The sequence below is a fragment of the Haliaeetus albicilla genome, chromosome 20 (assembly GCF_947461875.1).
Source record: "Haliaeetus albicilla chromosome 20, bHalAlb1.1, whole genome shotgun sequence".
Taxonomy (NCBI): domain Eukaryota; kingdom Metazoa; phylum Chordata; class Aves; order Accipitriformes; family Accipitridae; genus Haliaeetus; species Haliaeetus albicilla.
In genome coordinates this window covers 26741544-26754334 of record NC_091502.1, presented here as the reverse complement: position 1 = coordinate 26754334, position 12791 = coordinate 26741544, and the positions used below count along the sequence as shown (strand labels likewise).

The following is a 12791-nucleotide window of genomic DNA, read 5'->3' as shown; positions in this document are numbered from 1 at the left end:
TCCAGCGAGGGTGGGTCTTCCTTGTTCCAGATTTTCCCCCATGTCTCAGGGGCCTGGGATTCCTGAAGCTGGTCTTAGAATCACAGAATGGTTTGGGTTGGAAGGGACCTTAAAGACCATCTAGTTCCAACCCCCCTGCCATGGGCAGGGACACCTTCCACTAGACCAGGTTGCTCAAAGCCCCGTCCAGCCTGGCCTTGAAAACTTCCAGGGATGGGGCATCAACCACCTCTCTGGGCAACCTGTGCCAGTCTCACCTCCCTCATTGTAAAACATTTCTTCCTTATGTCCAGTCTAAACCTGCCATCTTTCAGTTTAAACCATTGCCCCTTGTCCTGTCACTACGGGCCCTGGTAAAAAGTCTCTCTCCATCTGTTTTATAACCCCCCTGTATATACCGAAAGGAGGCAATGGGCACAAACTGAGAGACAAGAAGTTTCACTTGCCCTAAGAAAAACACCTTTCACTGTGCAGGTGACCAAGCACTGGCACAGGTTGCCCAGAGAGGTTGTGGAGTCTCCATCCTCGGAGATGGACATGGACCTGGCCAGCCTACTCCTGGTGACCCTGCTTGAGCAGAGGGTTTGGTCCCCAGAGGTCTTTGCAAACCTCAGCTATTCTGTGATTCTATTATCAAACGCTGAATAAGCTGATGTATTCAGTTAAATAACTTAAAATCTGCAAATTCTTAAAAACTGTTTGGTATGACCTCTTGACATACCTTGATTATTCCAGCTTAAATTGGCTAATTAATCACAGTTTCAAGTCTCAATTTTTGTCATTCACTTTGGTATTCGTACATAATAGTGGACTTAAGGAGCTCTCAGACCTTGGCTGAGATTGGGGATTCTGCATTAGGTGCTATACAAATACTTATGAAGACAAAGTCCTTGTCATGACACTTGTCAAACAAAACCTGGTAGAAGTAAGCAGAGACAATGCGTACTTGCTGCCTGTGTTGTGTCTTAGCGTGGGCTGCGTTTGCTTGCCTGCTCCTGGGCTCCAGATGCCCTTCGAGCTGCCCTGCTGCCTTCAGCCTGGCCCTCCAGCTGCTGCTCCAGAAGGGTCTGGGTGGCCCGTAGGTCCCAGGTGGGCATCTCGAAGCACCATATAGCACCTGGAAAGGCACCCTAGATGCTGGTATAAAACCAAATTTTGAGCTAAAGATGCAGTAGTGGCTGTAATACTTTGCTAAGTAAGGTTTCTTACATTAAAACTGTTGCCTGGTGAAAGACTTGGAAGGCAGAGAGGTGCAGCAGATGGGAGGCTTGGAGTCTGTGGGTATGTGTTTGAGGATTCAGCTAGCCAAGAAGAAGAAAGAACATAACATGTTCACGGAGAGGTGCTCAGCCTGCTTTGCAAGAAAATAAGTACCTTCATATTTCTCCCAAGGAAGATGGAATACCCTATGAATCAAGACAAAAGAAAAGGGTCTTGTGAAAAAGGACAAGCAGATGAGATTGTGGCTGTATCTTCTCAGGCAGCAGGCACAAGGCCCACCTTCAGTATCAGATACCCGCATTGATAGATTTTTGCCCATCAATCCTGACGTTACTGTCCCAGATTATAGATGACTTCAGGGAGCTTGGAAAATTGCTGAAGGACAAGTGTTCCTCCATGAACTCGGAAACAGAAATTCAGTTTTGCAAGGAGAGGGCTTGCTAAGCTGGTCAAGAGCTTTAAACTCCTAACATGAAAGTGGTCTGGGAGGGAGAGAATAAAATGACTGCTTTTGGAAGGGACAAGGGAAGTCTGCTCCTGTACACCAAGGCAGGATCGAGCGTACCTAAACCATTCCTCATAGGCATCCGAGTCATCCGTTCATACAGAGGTGGCAGAAGGGAATCCCATGGCCACCTTTGTTTCAGCCTCTGAACACTAGAAAAATTTTGCCTAATATCTAATCAAAATCTCCTTTGTTATAAACGCAGCTGATTTCTTTTGTTTCTCTTCTGCCCGGTAGCTATGCAGAACAATTAATAACTGATGCTTTTATACGAGGGGTAGGGTGTTTTTGCCAGACTTCTAACATGACTTCCCCCTCCTTCCTCCAAGTCTTTTTTTGGCTGTGGTTTCCCTCTTTCCCCACTGGACCAGACCAGTCTAGTTCTTGAGCATTTCCTGGTGATTCCTTAATTTCCTGTCATTTCTGTTCTGTAGTCTGTCAGCAGTTTTTTGTCTCAAGACCACGGTGCTAAGAGTTTAGAAACAGCAATCCCGATGAAGCCTTTCCCTGCTACGTGAAAAGCAGTGATTTACTCCCCATGTCAAGCTGATTAAAGTTGGCACCACCTCTTTTTCCTCCTTGTCACAGCATTGGTGTTGTATGGCTGTTTGAAGGGGATGGGTTAAATTTAAGATTGCCCAGGAAAAGAAATAAGGTAGGGGTGCCTCTGCAGGGACAGTAACAACTGTGCCATGAGACTCTCAGAGTGCTTGCACCTCCGTCTCCTCCTTCGCTGTCCTCTCTCCAGTCATCCACAATACTTAAATTATTTTTAATCTATCATTCAAGCCGTTAATGAAGAGAGTGATTAGGACCAGACCCAGCACTAGCCCCAGCGGCCAATGTGAGAGGCTGTCCTGGCATGGCAGTGGATCATTAACTCTTAGAAAATAATTTTTCAGCTAGATGTGCATCCATCTGAATAGTGGTTATACTTAGACTAGCTTTTTTTTTCTCACTGTGCATCTAAGAATGTTCTTTTTTATGTGCTTCTAAATGAAAAAGACAAAACATATTTGGCATACTGTTACTCAGGGTGCTGAGGACGGGGTTATTCTGCAAAACAGGGATATATCCAGATAATACAGGAACTAGAGGGTGAGCTGGGAATCGGCATGCAAGGAAACCTCATGGAATGAGCCTGCATCTGCTGAAATTTCAGCTCCGTCTCGGGACCAGCCCTGCTGTACCCAACCTGGCAGCTCTGCAGGGTTGCATGTGTGTCTGGCAGCTCCAGGAGAGCACGCAAGCTTTACTGTTTGTGCAATGCTGCGCCTGAGCTGAAGTGGTCTCCATGAGCCCCAAGGGTGTTGGCACTAAACCGTGTCTAGCAAAATTTCTTAACCCGTCTTCATGAGGTTAAGAGCTGTCGCTCCTTGCCTCGCTCCCACTCCTGACAGCTTCCCCATCTAGGACTCTTGAGCTTCTTCCCTTTGATGCCTTCACACCACACTCCTACCTCCCCAGCCAGCTCTTCTCCTCCTTTCTCCACAGAGGCATAAGGGCAGGATTTTGAGTTCCTTTGCAGTAGCTCCTACTCTTGTATTTTCTTGCTTTATTTCTTTATGCATTTCTGTCCAGAGCAAGTTTTGGACAGTACAGGAGGCAGTTCCTGCATGGGCTGCTCAAAAGTACATGGCTGACCCCTAACACAGTGCATCCTGCTAGTCCTTAACTCGCTCTGTAAAGAAAAATTGTGGACATCTTGGTCTCTACAGCAGGTAAAATACCCTCTGATGCCCAAGAGATGAACTCATATTGTTACTTGTTTCCCTCTCATCCCCTAGTTATCCCATCAAAGAAGGAGATTGGATTGAATTAATGCAAGTTGTTCTTACAGAGTTGGTGTTAGTTTATTGTCTGCCTGTTACTTCCCAGATACTTGCTAATGAACTAACAATTGGTTGTAGTACCCGTTCGCATATTGAAACTAAGCCTGCTGATTTACAGTTTTCAAGTAGCTGCTTCCCCTCTCGTTCCCCTACTTCTCCATGACCTTAAAGAAAACCCCTTTGCTCCAGGAAGCCTCGAAGACAACCACAAACAGTTCAGAACTTACCAAGGGGGATTTCACCAGCTTTCTAAAGCCACCTCTTCTCCCTCTTGCATCCCCAGACAGCCTCTCCATCTTCCATCTTCCTTTATTCAAACCCTCTTCCCGGGGGTTGCTACCAGCAGGAACACATCTTTTGGATTTATACCCAATATGGCTCGAACAACTCCCATCTTAGCCGAGACTGGCTCTCAGCACACCATGCAGAGGCATCGACCGGTTCTCGGCTGTGTCCCTGGAGGGGTCTATCCATTTACAGTCTATTGTATTCTCGAACTTGGTACATTCCTTTTAGCTTAAATGGCTTTTCATCTATTTATACCACCGTACAACTCACAAATTTTATAAATTCTATCCTAAGACCTGTTTATGGTACATGCATCTTGTGAATCCCTCAGCCTTGCATTCACTGTTAGCTGACCATAAAAACAAGGCAAGTCACACCATTCATACGGATGAGAAACAGTATTCAAGAGAGTTCTTCCAAAATACCTTTCCTTTGCACTTTTTGTGCCATCTTTATTTACTTCTTGTTTCTGCGCTTCTGTTTCTTAAAGTACCTGATCACAGTTAATTTTTGGTAAACACTAAAGTATCGCTCTTCTGAATACTTAAGCTTTCACTGTGTCAGTTATTTCTCTGCCCTCTTTCCTTTAACTGATGGACTTCATTGTTTTCTGTCTTGCTTTTAATGCATGTCTAGATCCACTTTTTGGTGGCTTTGTGTGCCTTTTCCCAGGTCCCTAAGACAAGCTTTTGAAAATGAAGAAACGGAACAAGAGGTGTAGGGGAAAGCAATGCTTTCTGTGCCTGGCATCAGTGCTAGGGGAGCCGGGTCGCTCTGTTTGGAACATAAATCAAGGAAAATTAGGTAATTCTCCCTTTGTACTCCGCTCTGGTGAGACCCCACCTGCAGTTCTGCATCCAGCTCTGGGGTCCTCAGCACAGGAGAGACGTGGACCTGTTGGAGCAGGTCCAGAGGAGGGACACAAGAATGACCAGAAGGATGGAGAACCTCTCCTGTGGGGAAAGGCTGAGAGAGTTGGGGTTGTTCAGCCTGGAGAAGAGAGGGCTCCAGGGAGACCTTATTGCAGCCTTTTTACCAAGGCCTGTAGTGACAGGACAAGGGGCAACGGCTTTCAGTTTAAAGAGGGTAAGTTTAGATTAGACATAAGGAGGAAATTCTTTATGATGAGGGTGGTGAGACACTGGCGCAGGTTGCCAAGAGAAGTTGAGGGTGCCCCATCACTGGAAGTGTTCAAGGTCAGGTTGGACGGGGCTTTGAGCAACCTGATCTAGTGGAAGATCATAGAATCATGGAATCATTTAGGTTGGAAAAGACCTTTAAGATCATCGAGTCCAACCATAAACTTAACAATGCCAAGTCCACCACTAAATGTCCTTGCCCATGGCAGGGGGGTTGGACTAGATGATCTTCAAAGGTCCCTTCTAACCCAAACCATTCTATGATTCTATGAAAATCTGTTGGGAAGACTTGTCTCAAGGAGATTATTGAAATTATTGGTACTAGCCTATTTAGGATGTAGCAAGTGAGGCAGAAATGATGGTATATTAATAGCTATCAACCACATTAACATTTTTCTAGTGTCATCTCCTGCTTCAGCTGGAACTCCAGGCTCAGAACTAGATTAAATCTATTTTTGTCCCATTTGGCTGTGAGTGAGAATTGGTCTGGAGCCTGTTGTGGTACAGGAGCTGCTTTGGGGTGAAAACACTTCTTTAGAGGGTTGCATTTTTTTTCAGTAGCTTGTTCTTAGCTTGATTGAGTTTCTGTCTCTGGTTTGCTGTGACCACAGATGCCCGTGGCAGGGCAGGGGAAGGGGGCTGGCGATGCCACATGTTGTCCTACCGGTATATGACAGCCCAAAGTCTTCCTACAGCTCCAACCTTACTGATTCTTCCACTTACAAAAAAGTTGCAGATTTGTGGCCAAAATGGTCTGAGTTTTAATTTGTTGTTTCCAAATATGCCCCGATCCACCAATGCTGAAATATATATATATATATGCAGTATGCCATTGGCGTATCTTCATGTAATTTAGTTAACATCCTTTTAAAAGAACTAGAGTAACTACTCTTGTTGGAAAACTGTTTCCAAACCTCTCTGTAGTCAGAAAACTTCTAACTTCTTGGTTTATGTTTTGAAAACATTTAAGATCTCATCTTCATCTCCAAGTATAAACACTAACTGCTGGAAGTTAAAAGGAAAACCAGTGAAAACCTCAAGGTTTTGATTATACCTGCTAGGGATGAAGGGGAGAAGGAAGCTACAAAGTCTGCTGAAAGTTTCTGTAGAAGCTGGAGGTGAGGGGGATTCACAGCCGCGGGTGGCAGAGCTTTGACTTGCCAGATGGCATCAGTTTGACAAAACCTAGGAGCCTCTGAACAACAGACAGGGAACCGAAGGGTTTCTGAATTGAGTTCAACTTATTTTTCTTCAACCCCTGTTGCTGAATTCACCAGATGGATGTTTCTGAATCTTTTGCCAGTAAATATAAAATCTGCTGGTCAGGAGTGCGGATTAACAGTGATGGTGTGTAATGCACACTTCTGTGCTAACATTGAAAGGATGGAGTCATTCAAGGGGATTGAGGCTACAAGTCAAATGCCTCTCATAAAGAGAACCAGCGTTAAATAATTAGAAAATCTTTTGTCTTCTCAAATAGTGCAGAAATAAATTATTTTTTCCAAGATGGAGCACAACACGATGAAACTCTTGTCTGCCAGCATAAAAGAGCAGGATGCCAGGTTAGATCCTGCCACTGTGACTGTTTCAGTGCTATCACCCTGCTTGGAAGGAGCATCCAGTGCCGACCTTCCCAACAGCCCTTCCAAGTCAGCTTCATTTAGAAACCATTTCTGTTGACCCACAGCTCGCTTGAGAGGAAAAGCAAGCAGGAGCTTTGCTGCAAAATCAAGTAAAAGGCCATATCTTCCTTCATCTTAGCCGTTTCTGTTGTTCTCCTAGGTTGTAGCACACATCGAAATAGCTGAGCAGCCTTGTCCTGACCTAAACATCCAGAATTAGCACGGGGAGGTGTGCTGGAGGAACACGTGTGATCATTCTGCCTTCCTCCCCACCTGCATCCTAGTGCGAGGACCGGTCTGGTTTGATTTGCAGCGATTCTGTGCCGATAGAAGCATCCTTGGCTGGGGGCAGCCACCGCGCAGCATTGCTTTACCCCAGAAACTACATGGGGGTGTTTTAAACATAGATATACAGTTGTGCATACATTTTTGGTTTCATCTCTTCTACACAGAGTTAGACATTTGGGGTCTCGTCTCTTTTGACCCATCTGTAAAATGTACAAGTGGTGCATAAAGACACTATAGATAAAATTGCTTCCACCTAGTGTTGGTCCACTTCAGCTAAACCACCACAACTTTATAGATAAATGTTGTTCCATTATTCAAAATCTCTGGCTTGCTGAACCCATGTAAGCAATGAAACAGTTGATGTGGCTTCTCTTTACTGCTGCATGTTTCCATCAGGTTAGCTCATATGCTTTTATTACCGTGGAGGAAAAAAATAGACCTTTTTAGCTATGAAGGTAAGGTCTGAGACAAGCCTTAAACATTCAGAAGTAATTGAAGTTTGCTATAGGGGCATTACAGATTGCTGCTGGTCTTGGGACTGTCTGTGTGGAAGTTCAGCTTGATAAAATTCACAAAGAACTGGAACTGCTCAAGGACACAATTGAAAAAACATTTTGAGAAGCCAGTTTCCAGCGCAGCCGGTTGCAGGCGCAGAAGCAGGAGCGAGGAATGCAGCCTGGCCTCCCCAGCATTGCCACCGCTTGGGATTTTTATCACACATGTTAGGACATTTTGGATGTTTTCCTTTAAAAACAAGCCTAGCTCGCACAGGCGTGCAAGTAAGAGGGAATAGCAGCTCTTTCTTTAAAAAAAAAAAAAGCCTTATAATCTTTATGCTTGATGTTTGATTACCAGAGATTTTTTCCCCCCCTTTTAAAGCAAGTATTAAAGAAATACTCGGTGATTTGTTCAGCTTTGGCGTTGGCAGCATTCCCTCTCCGGAGCTACTTGAGCAGGAAGCTCTGGAGTTTGCACTCACACTCAACCAGTGAGGTGGGAGTGAAGTTATGGAGCTGTCCTCTAAGAACTTTAAAAGCAAACCGGTAGAAGGCAGGACAGGTGAAAACAGGGTTTGGTCAGTCTTTAAATGGCATGTTTCAGCACCAGGACTGTGACCTGTCCCCAGGGAGGAGGAGGCACACATGGCCATGAACCGGAGGATTGCTGGGTGTTTGATTTACATACCCCACCATGAACTTTTTATTTCAGGCCAATGTGTTTGAGGAATAAAACCGCTTTCTAAATAAAACATGCAGTGAAGCTGCTGGTTTATATCCCTTAATTTTAGCAAGCTGGGAAAAGGAAATACCACTGAATTTTCCTCCTTGCTCGTACCCCTTTCATCCTGAGCGTAGCATATTGGGATGATGAGCTGTGGTGCACCCTGCCTGGACTACTGATACGGGCTGAGCCAGGACGGTTGTTCAGGGGTGGTTGTTTTATTCTGGTTGTTCCCTTTTCCATCCAGGCTCCTCTGACTGTAGTGAAACTTGCCCAGACTTGTGCTGCACAGAAGCGGGAGGGAGCTTTGAGGCCAACATAAAGAAGAGAGTCATTTGGGGAGTAACGAACTCTAGGGATGGAGGTTAAACTATAACCCCGTGCCAATACGCTTTTGGTTCCTGAATTCCCGAGGGGGAAGGGAGGAAGTGGGAGCAGGATGGGGAATTCCTGCCGGACGGAGCAGCCCGCCTGCCCAGCTTCGAAATACTGACCTCAGGGAGTGTATTGCAAGCAGAACAAAAGCTGTGCTTGCTCTGGACAGTTGGGACAGCACTGCAAACAGCTGCAAAGGGGAAAGGGATGTGGAGGAGTAAAAACACTGTTTATATACAAAATAGAGAGCATTCTCGATGTGTTCGTTTAAATGGCAGAAGGGCACAGGTGTGAATTCAGGCTGTTGTGTTGCTGCTGTCAGCCTGTGTTTCTTGGGTGTCTGGCTGGAGCAGACGCTTAAAGCCTGGTTTTATTTCTAGGACTCAGGTTCCCTATGACATCTCAGGGCTGTTACTTAACCTCTGTGTTTACATCCTCCTGATACTCCCCTGATTGCTTAACTGCTTGTCAAGAACTCTTGAGAATCTCAAAATAAACTATAGAAGTGCAAAATGGTATTACTTGGCCGTCCTCCTCCCAATGTTTCTGTATGTTAAACAGAGCTTTGATAGCAGTGTCATAATATAAACATACGTGCTTGAAAAAATGCTGCAGAACCTCTTGTGCAGTCCATGGAGAGCTTACCCTTTTTGGGAAATAATGGACAACCCCAGTCATCATACACTAAAAAGTGTTTCCTTTTTTTCCCTTCTCTTTCCAGACTTCATATTCAGAGCACCCATTAAATTAAGCAAACCAGGGGAACTCCGAGAAGAATATGAAAGCCAGCTAAGGAAGGTACGGTATTCTGTGTAATTGCGGTTTTTCTTCGAGAATAACTTGGATTTCCTGTAGGAATGCCATTCTACCTATAAGGAAACTTGAAGAGCTCTTTATTCCTGCTCTGTAACAAAGGTCATTTATTCCCTTTATGCTATTCAGCCAGTTCAGGAAAATGTTGGCAGTAATCGAGCAAGTAGAAGCCAGATTTTGCTGTCTTAGGCTGCCTTCCAGAACATGGAAATGTACCTTCCTTGGTGGACCTCGAGCAACTGTTCAGTTGTACAGGGTTTATTAGAGCATCAGTATTTGTGGATGTAATTCCATAAAGGCTTTTGCAGCATAAGGCATCTCCTGCAGTAACGTCGTTCTCAGAAACAATCTATTCCAAACTAGAGCTTTCTGTCTATTTTTAGGCAAGAAAAAGAATGTCATTTAAAGACAAAAAACTGAGAAGGGAAGAAAAGCTTTTCAGCTGTTTTGGAGTTAAAGTTTGGGAAAATATTTTTCACATTTAAAATGGGATTTTTTCTTAATCTAAATCATTGAAATGTCTCCAGTGGCTAGTCATTTATGGAAATTGGCTGCTTTTTAAGTGAGAAAAATTGCTGTGAAAGCAATGACTGCTGCAGCCGAGTGGATAATGATTTCCATTGCAACCCCTCTCGTGAGAGTTGCCCATAACTTGCTAAAACATTCGCGCTGCCACTCATAGTTCCTGCGTCTGTCGTCCCTTGCTCTACCTGGACCTGCGCACCGTCCTGCTGAAACATGGACTCTGCCCTGCTGCTGGTGTCTCTGTCAATAGATTTAATCACTGTCCCGGGGCCTTGATCTCTGTGATGGTGTTTTGCTTTGAGATGGGTTCAACCTCTTGCTGATTAGTTTACCTGCTGGGGAAAAGGAACAGGGGATTTTTCATCACTGAAGAATTTTCTTTGCATTTTTCACTTGAAGATCTCAACAACTGTAGAAAGGGCTGGGAAGCTGATGTTTAGTTAGAATAACCTTGTCCACTCAGTGATGCTAAGTAGGGAAATACTGCTTAGATGATATTTAAAGTAAATAACTTGTCTGGGAAAAGCATATGTGTGAGGAGACAATGAAAAATGTGGAAGAGTCTTCTTTCTTGCTTCTCTATGCATGGAATTAGCAGTGACACTGATGGGCAGTGTCGCTACAGGTTATTAGGATAACTTTGGCTGACTATGACCTTTCATTAAGTGATCTTAAGGAATGCAAACTCTTCTCTGGTCCAGGTGACACTTGCTAGGTAGGCAAGCAAGCTTTGTGTGTAAAGTGTTGTGACTTGCGGCAATTTGAGTGACAATGAGACACTTTGTTGAGAAACAGTTGTTTAGGCAGCAGCGTAAGACTTAAGTGCACAGAAATCTTATTCATATAAAAATATAGTTTATTAATTAACTTAAACATGCATCACTGTATCTAGCAATTTAATTTTTTTTCACTGTAACCTTCAGGATGAGTATACTCAGGGTATCTTTGGCTTAAAGAAGAAATAAAGCTTTTTATGTAGGTATTAACTGTAAACCTTGCTAGGGTTTTATAAAACTCCCCGTAATAGTGAATGGGAGACTTTCCATGGTGATATTGGAGCTCACTTATCATTGATCCTGCCAGACTTGTTGCTTGATGTCTTCAATCCATCCACAAGGCCAGAATTTCCCGGGTGTCCAGAGGAGCAGGAACCGCCTGAGTTCACTGAGGCAGGATCTTAGCTCTGCAGTTCTTCCAGGTGCCTCCAGACTGATGCATATCTGGATCTTCTGCAAGGATTAAACCATCGTCTCTCCCATGGTCCATAAAACGTTTATAGGAGCATTGCATCTGTGCAGGACAAAATGGGTACTTTGTCACCTCTTGTTAATCCTGATCATTCCATTACCAACTTTAAATATTATTTATAAAGTTCAAGTAAGCACATTTAAAGCATAGTCAGACTGCAGCTGAAGAGGTTTTTGCATCTACTGCTTGACTTCAGCAAAAAGATACCACATGCAGTCCAGTGCCAACACTTCTCACTTCCCCACCAGTCAAAAGGAAATACTTTAACAAGTTTCTGGCATTTTGGGCATGTTTTGGTCTTGTTCCTGTTCAGCCTGCTGCCTTCCCCTTTTTGCTCACTGGCAGATGGAAGATAGGTTTCTTCCCCTGCTGACTTAAACTGACTTTTTATGAACCTTGTCTGAAAGAGCTTTGGGGGTGGGGAGTTCTCTGAATCATCATCTAAGAGGAAAGGGCAATGTAATTTTGCTGACAAAAAAGGCAACTGATGATGCACTTGCGCTTTTTCCTTATTCCAGGCAAAATTGTGACTGTTGCCACTTAGTGAGAGTTACTTGGTGTCTCTGAACTTCCGAATTAGGCAGGAGGAGATGAGAACTCAGTTTTGGGAATCGAAGCTTGTGTATAACTGGGCTTCCCTCTGTGCCTTGAGGCAAGAGGTTTCATGTAAGCTTCCCTGCCCATGAAACGAGGATAACCGGTGCTGGCTTTGCTCCTGAGGAAGGGAGAGGAGTGTTCAAAAGCTTTTACATCTCCCAGATGTGAGTTGTTTTATAAATCTTAGCTCTTGACCTGCTTCCCAGCCTTTTGCAGTTGAAAACAAAAGTAGTTACCATAATTATGTACTGAAGAATTTTTATTTGAAGTGGATAATCTTGTAGTGTAATTTTCTCAACTGGCTTTCAGAATGAGATGAAATGTTTGCTCTCTGTGCAGGATGGCGAGATTTTTTTTTTCCTCTTTTAGGCAGCGCACTTGGTGCTCTTGTATTTTATATTTTTCCAAAGGAGGATGTTGTTTCTGTGTACTAAAAAATCCTGTTAAACTCTTTCTATCACAAGCAGTCTATTGCTTGTAATCACATGCAATCAGGAGGGAAACTCCTACCTGAGGCATGTGCTGACATGCAGCTTTCCAGCAGCATGAGTAGACAGAGCAGGCTCAGGGAGTGAGCAAGCAAACCTGGACAGTTTATGGAGTGAAGAGAAGATGTCAAACGTGAGTTTACCAGACTTTTGGAAATGAATGTTAGTATCAAGAATGATGTTCCTGAAATGCTCATTTCTTGACTATTTCTTGAGCAAAAAATTAGCGATTGCTTGTACAGCATTTTTTTCCTGCAGTTCCAGTATCCGAAAGGGCTACAGACAGGTTAAAATGCGTTTTCTGATAACTGTACTGCTAATAGCAACTGATGGTCCTGCATCCAGTATTTCAAAGCTGCTACTCAGATAACCTAAGGTACTTTTCCCAGGGTAGATGTTTCACACCGGCTTGTTTCAGTTTCTAGTCTTCATGTCCCGGCACAGCATTGCCACATTTGTAAGTAAATTCTCTGGGAGATAATTTACATTAGGCTACTTAAAATGATTTTTTTTTTAACCAGTACAAATTTTATCATTACAGTTTGCTTTTGTTTGCAACCTGAATTCAGGATGTAAATTCCTTTTTGTATCCCGTTAATTAGGATTAGGATCCTGTTGTTGCTTTTTTC

At 43.9% G+C, this 12791-nt stretch overlaps 1 protein-coding gene across 1 annotated transcript in view; it reads left to right on the top strand.

Moving 5' to 3' along the window:
* The window catches only part of RNF169 (ring finger protein 169), a 28476-nt gene that overhangs the window by 3357 nt on the left and 12328 nt on the right, over positions 1-12791 (top strand). Inside the window, exon 2 of the mRNA XM_069808688.1 lies at positions 9213-9289. Within this exon, the coding sequence (XP_069664789.1) occupies positions 9213-9289 (77 nt within the window). The remainder of the gene's footprint in view (positions 1-9212; positions 9290-12791) is intronic.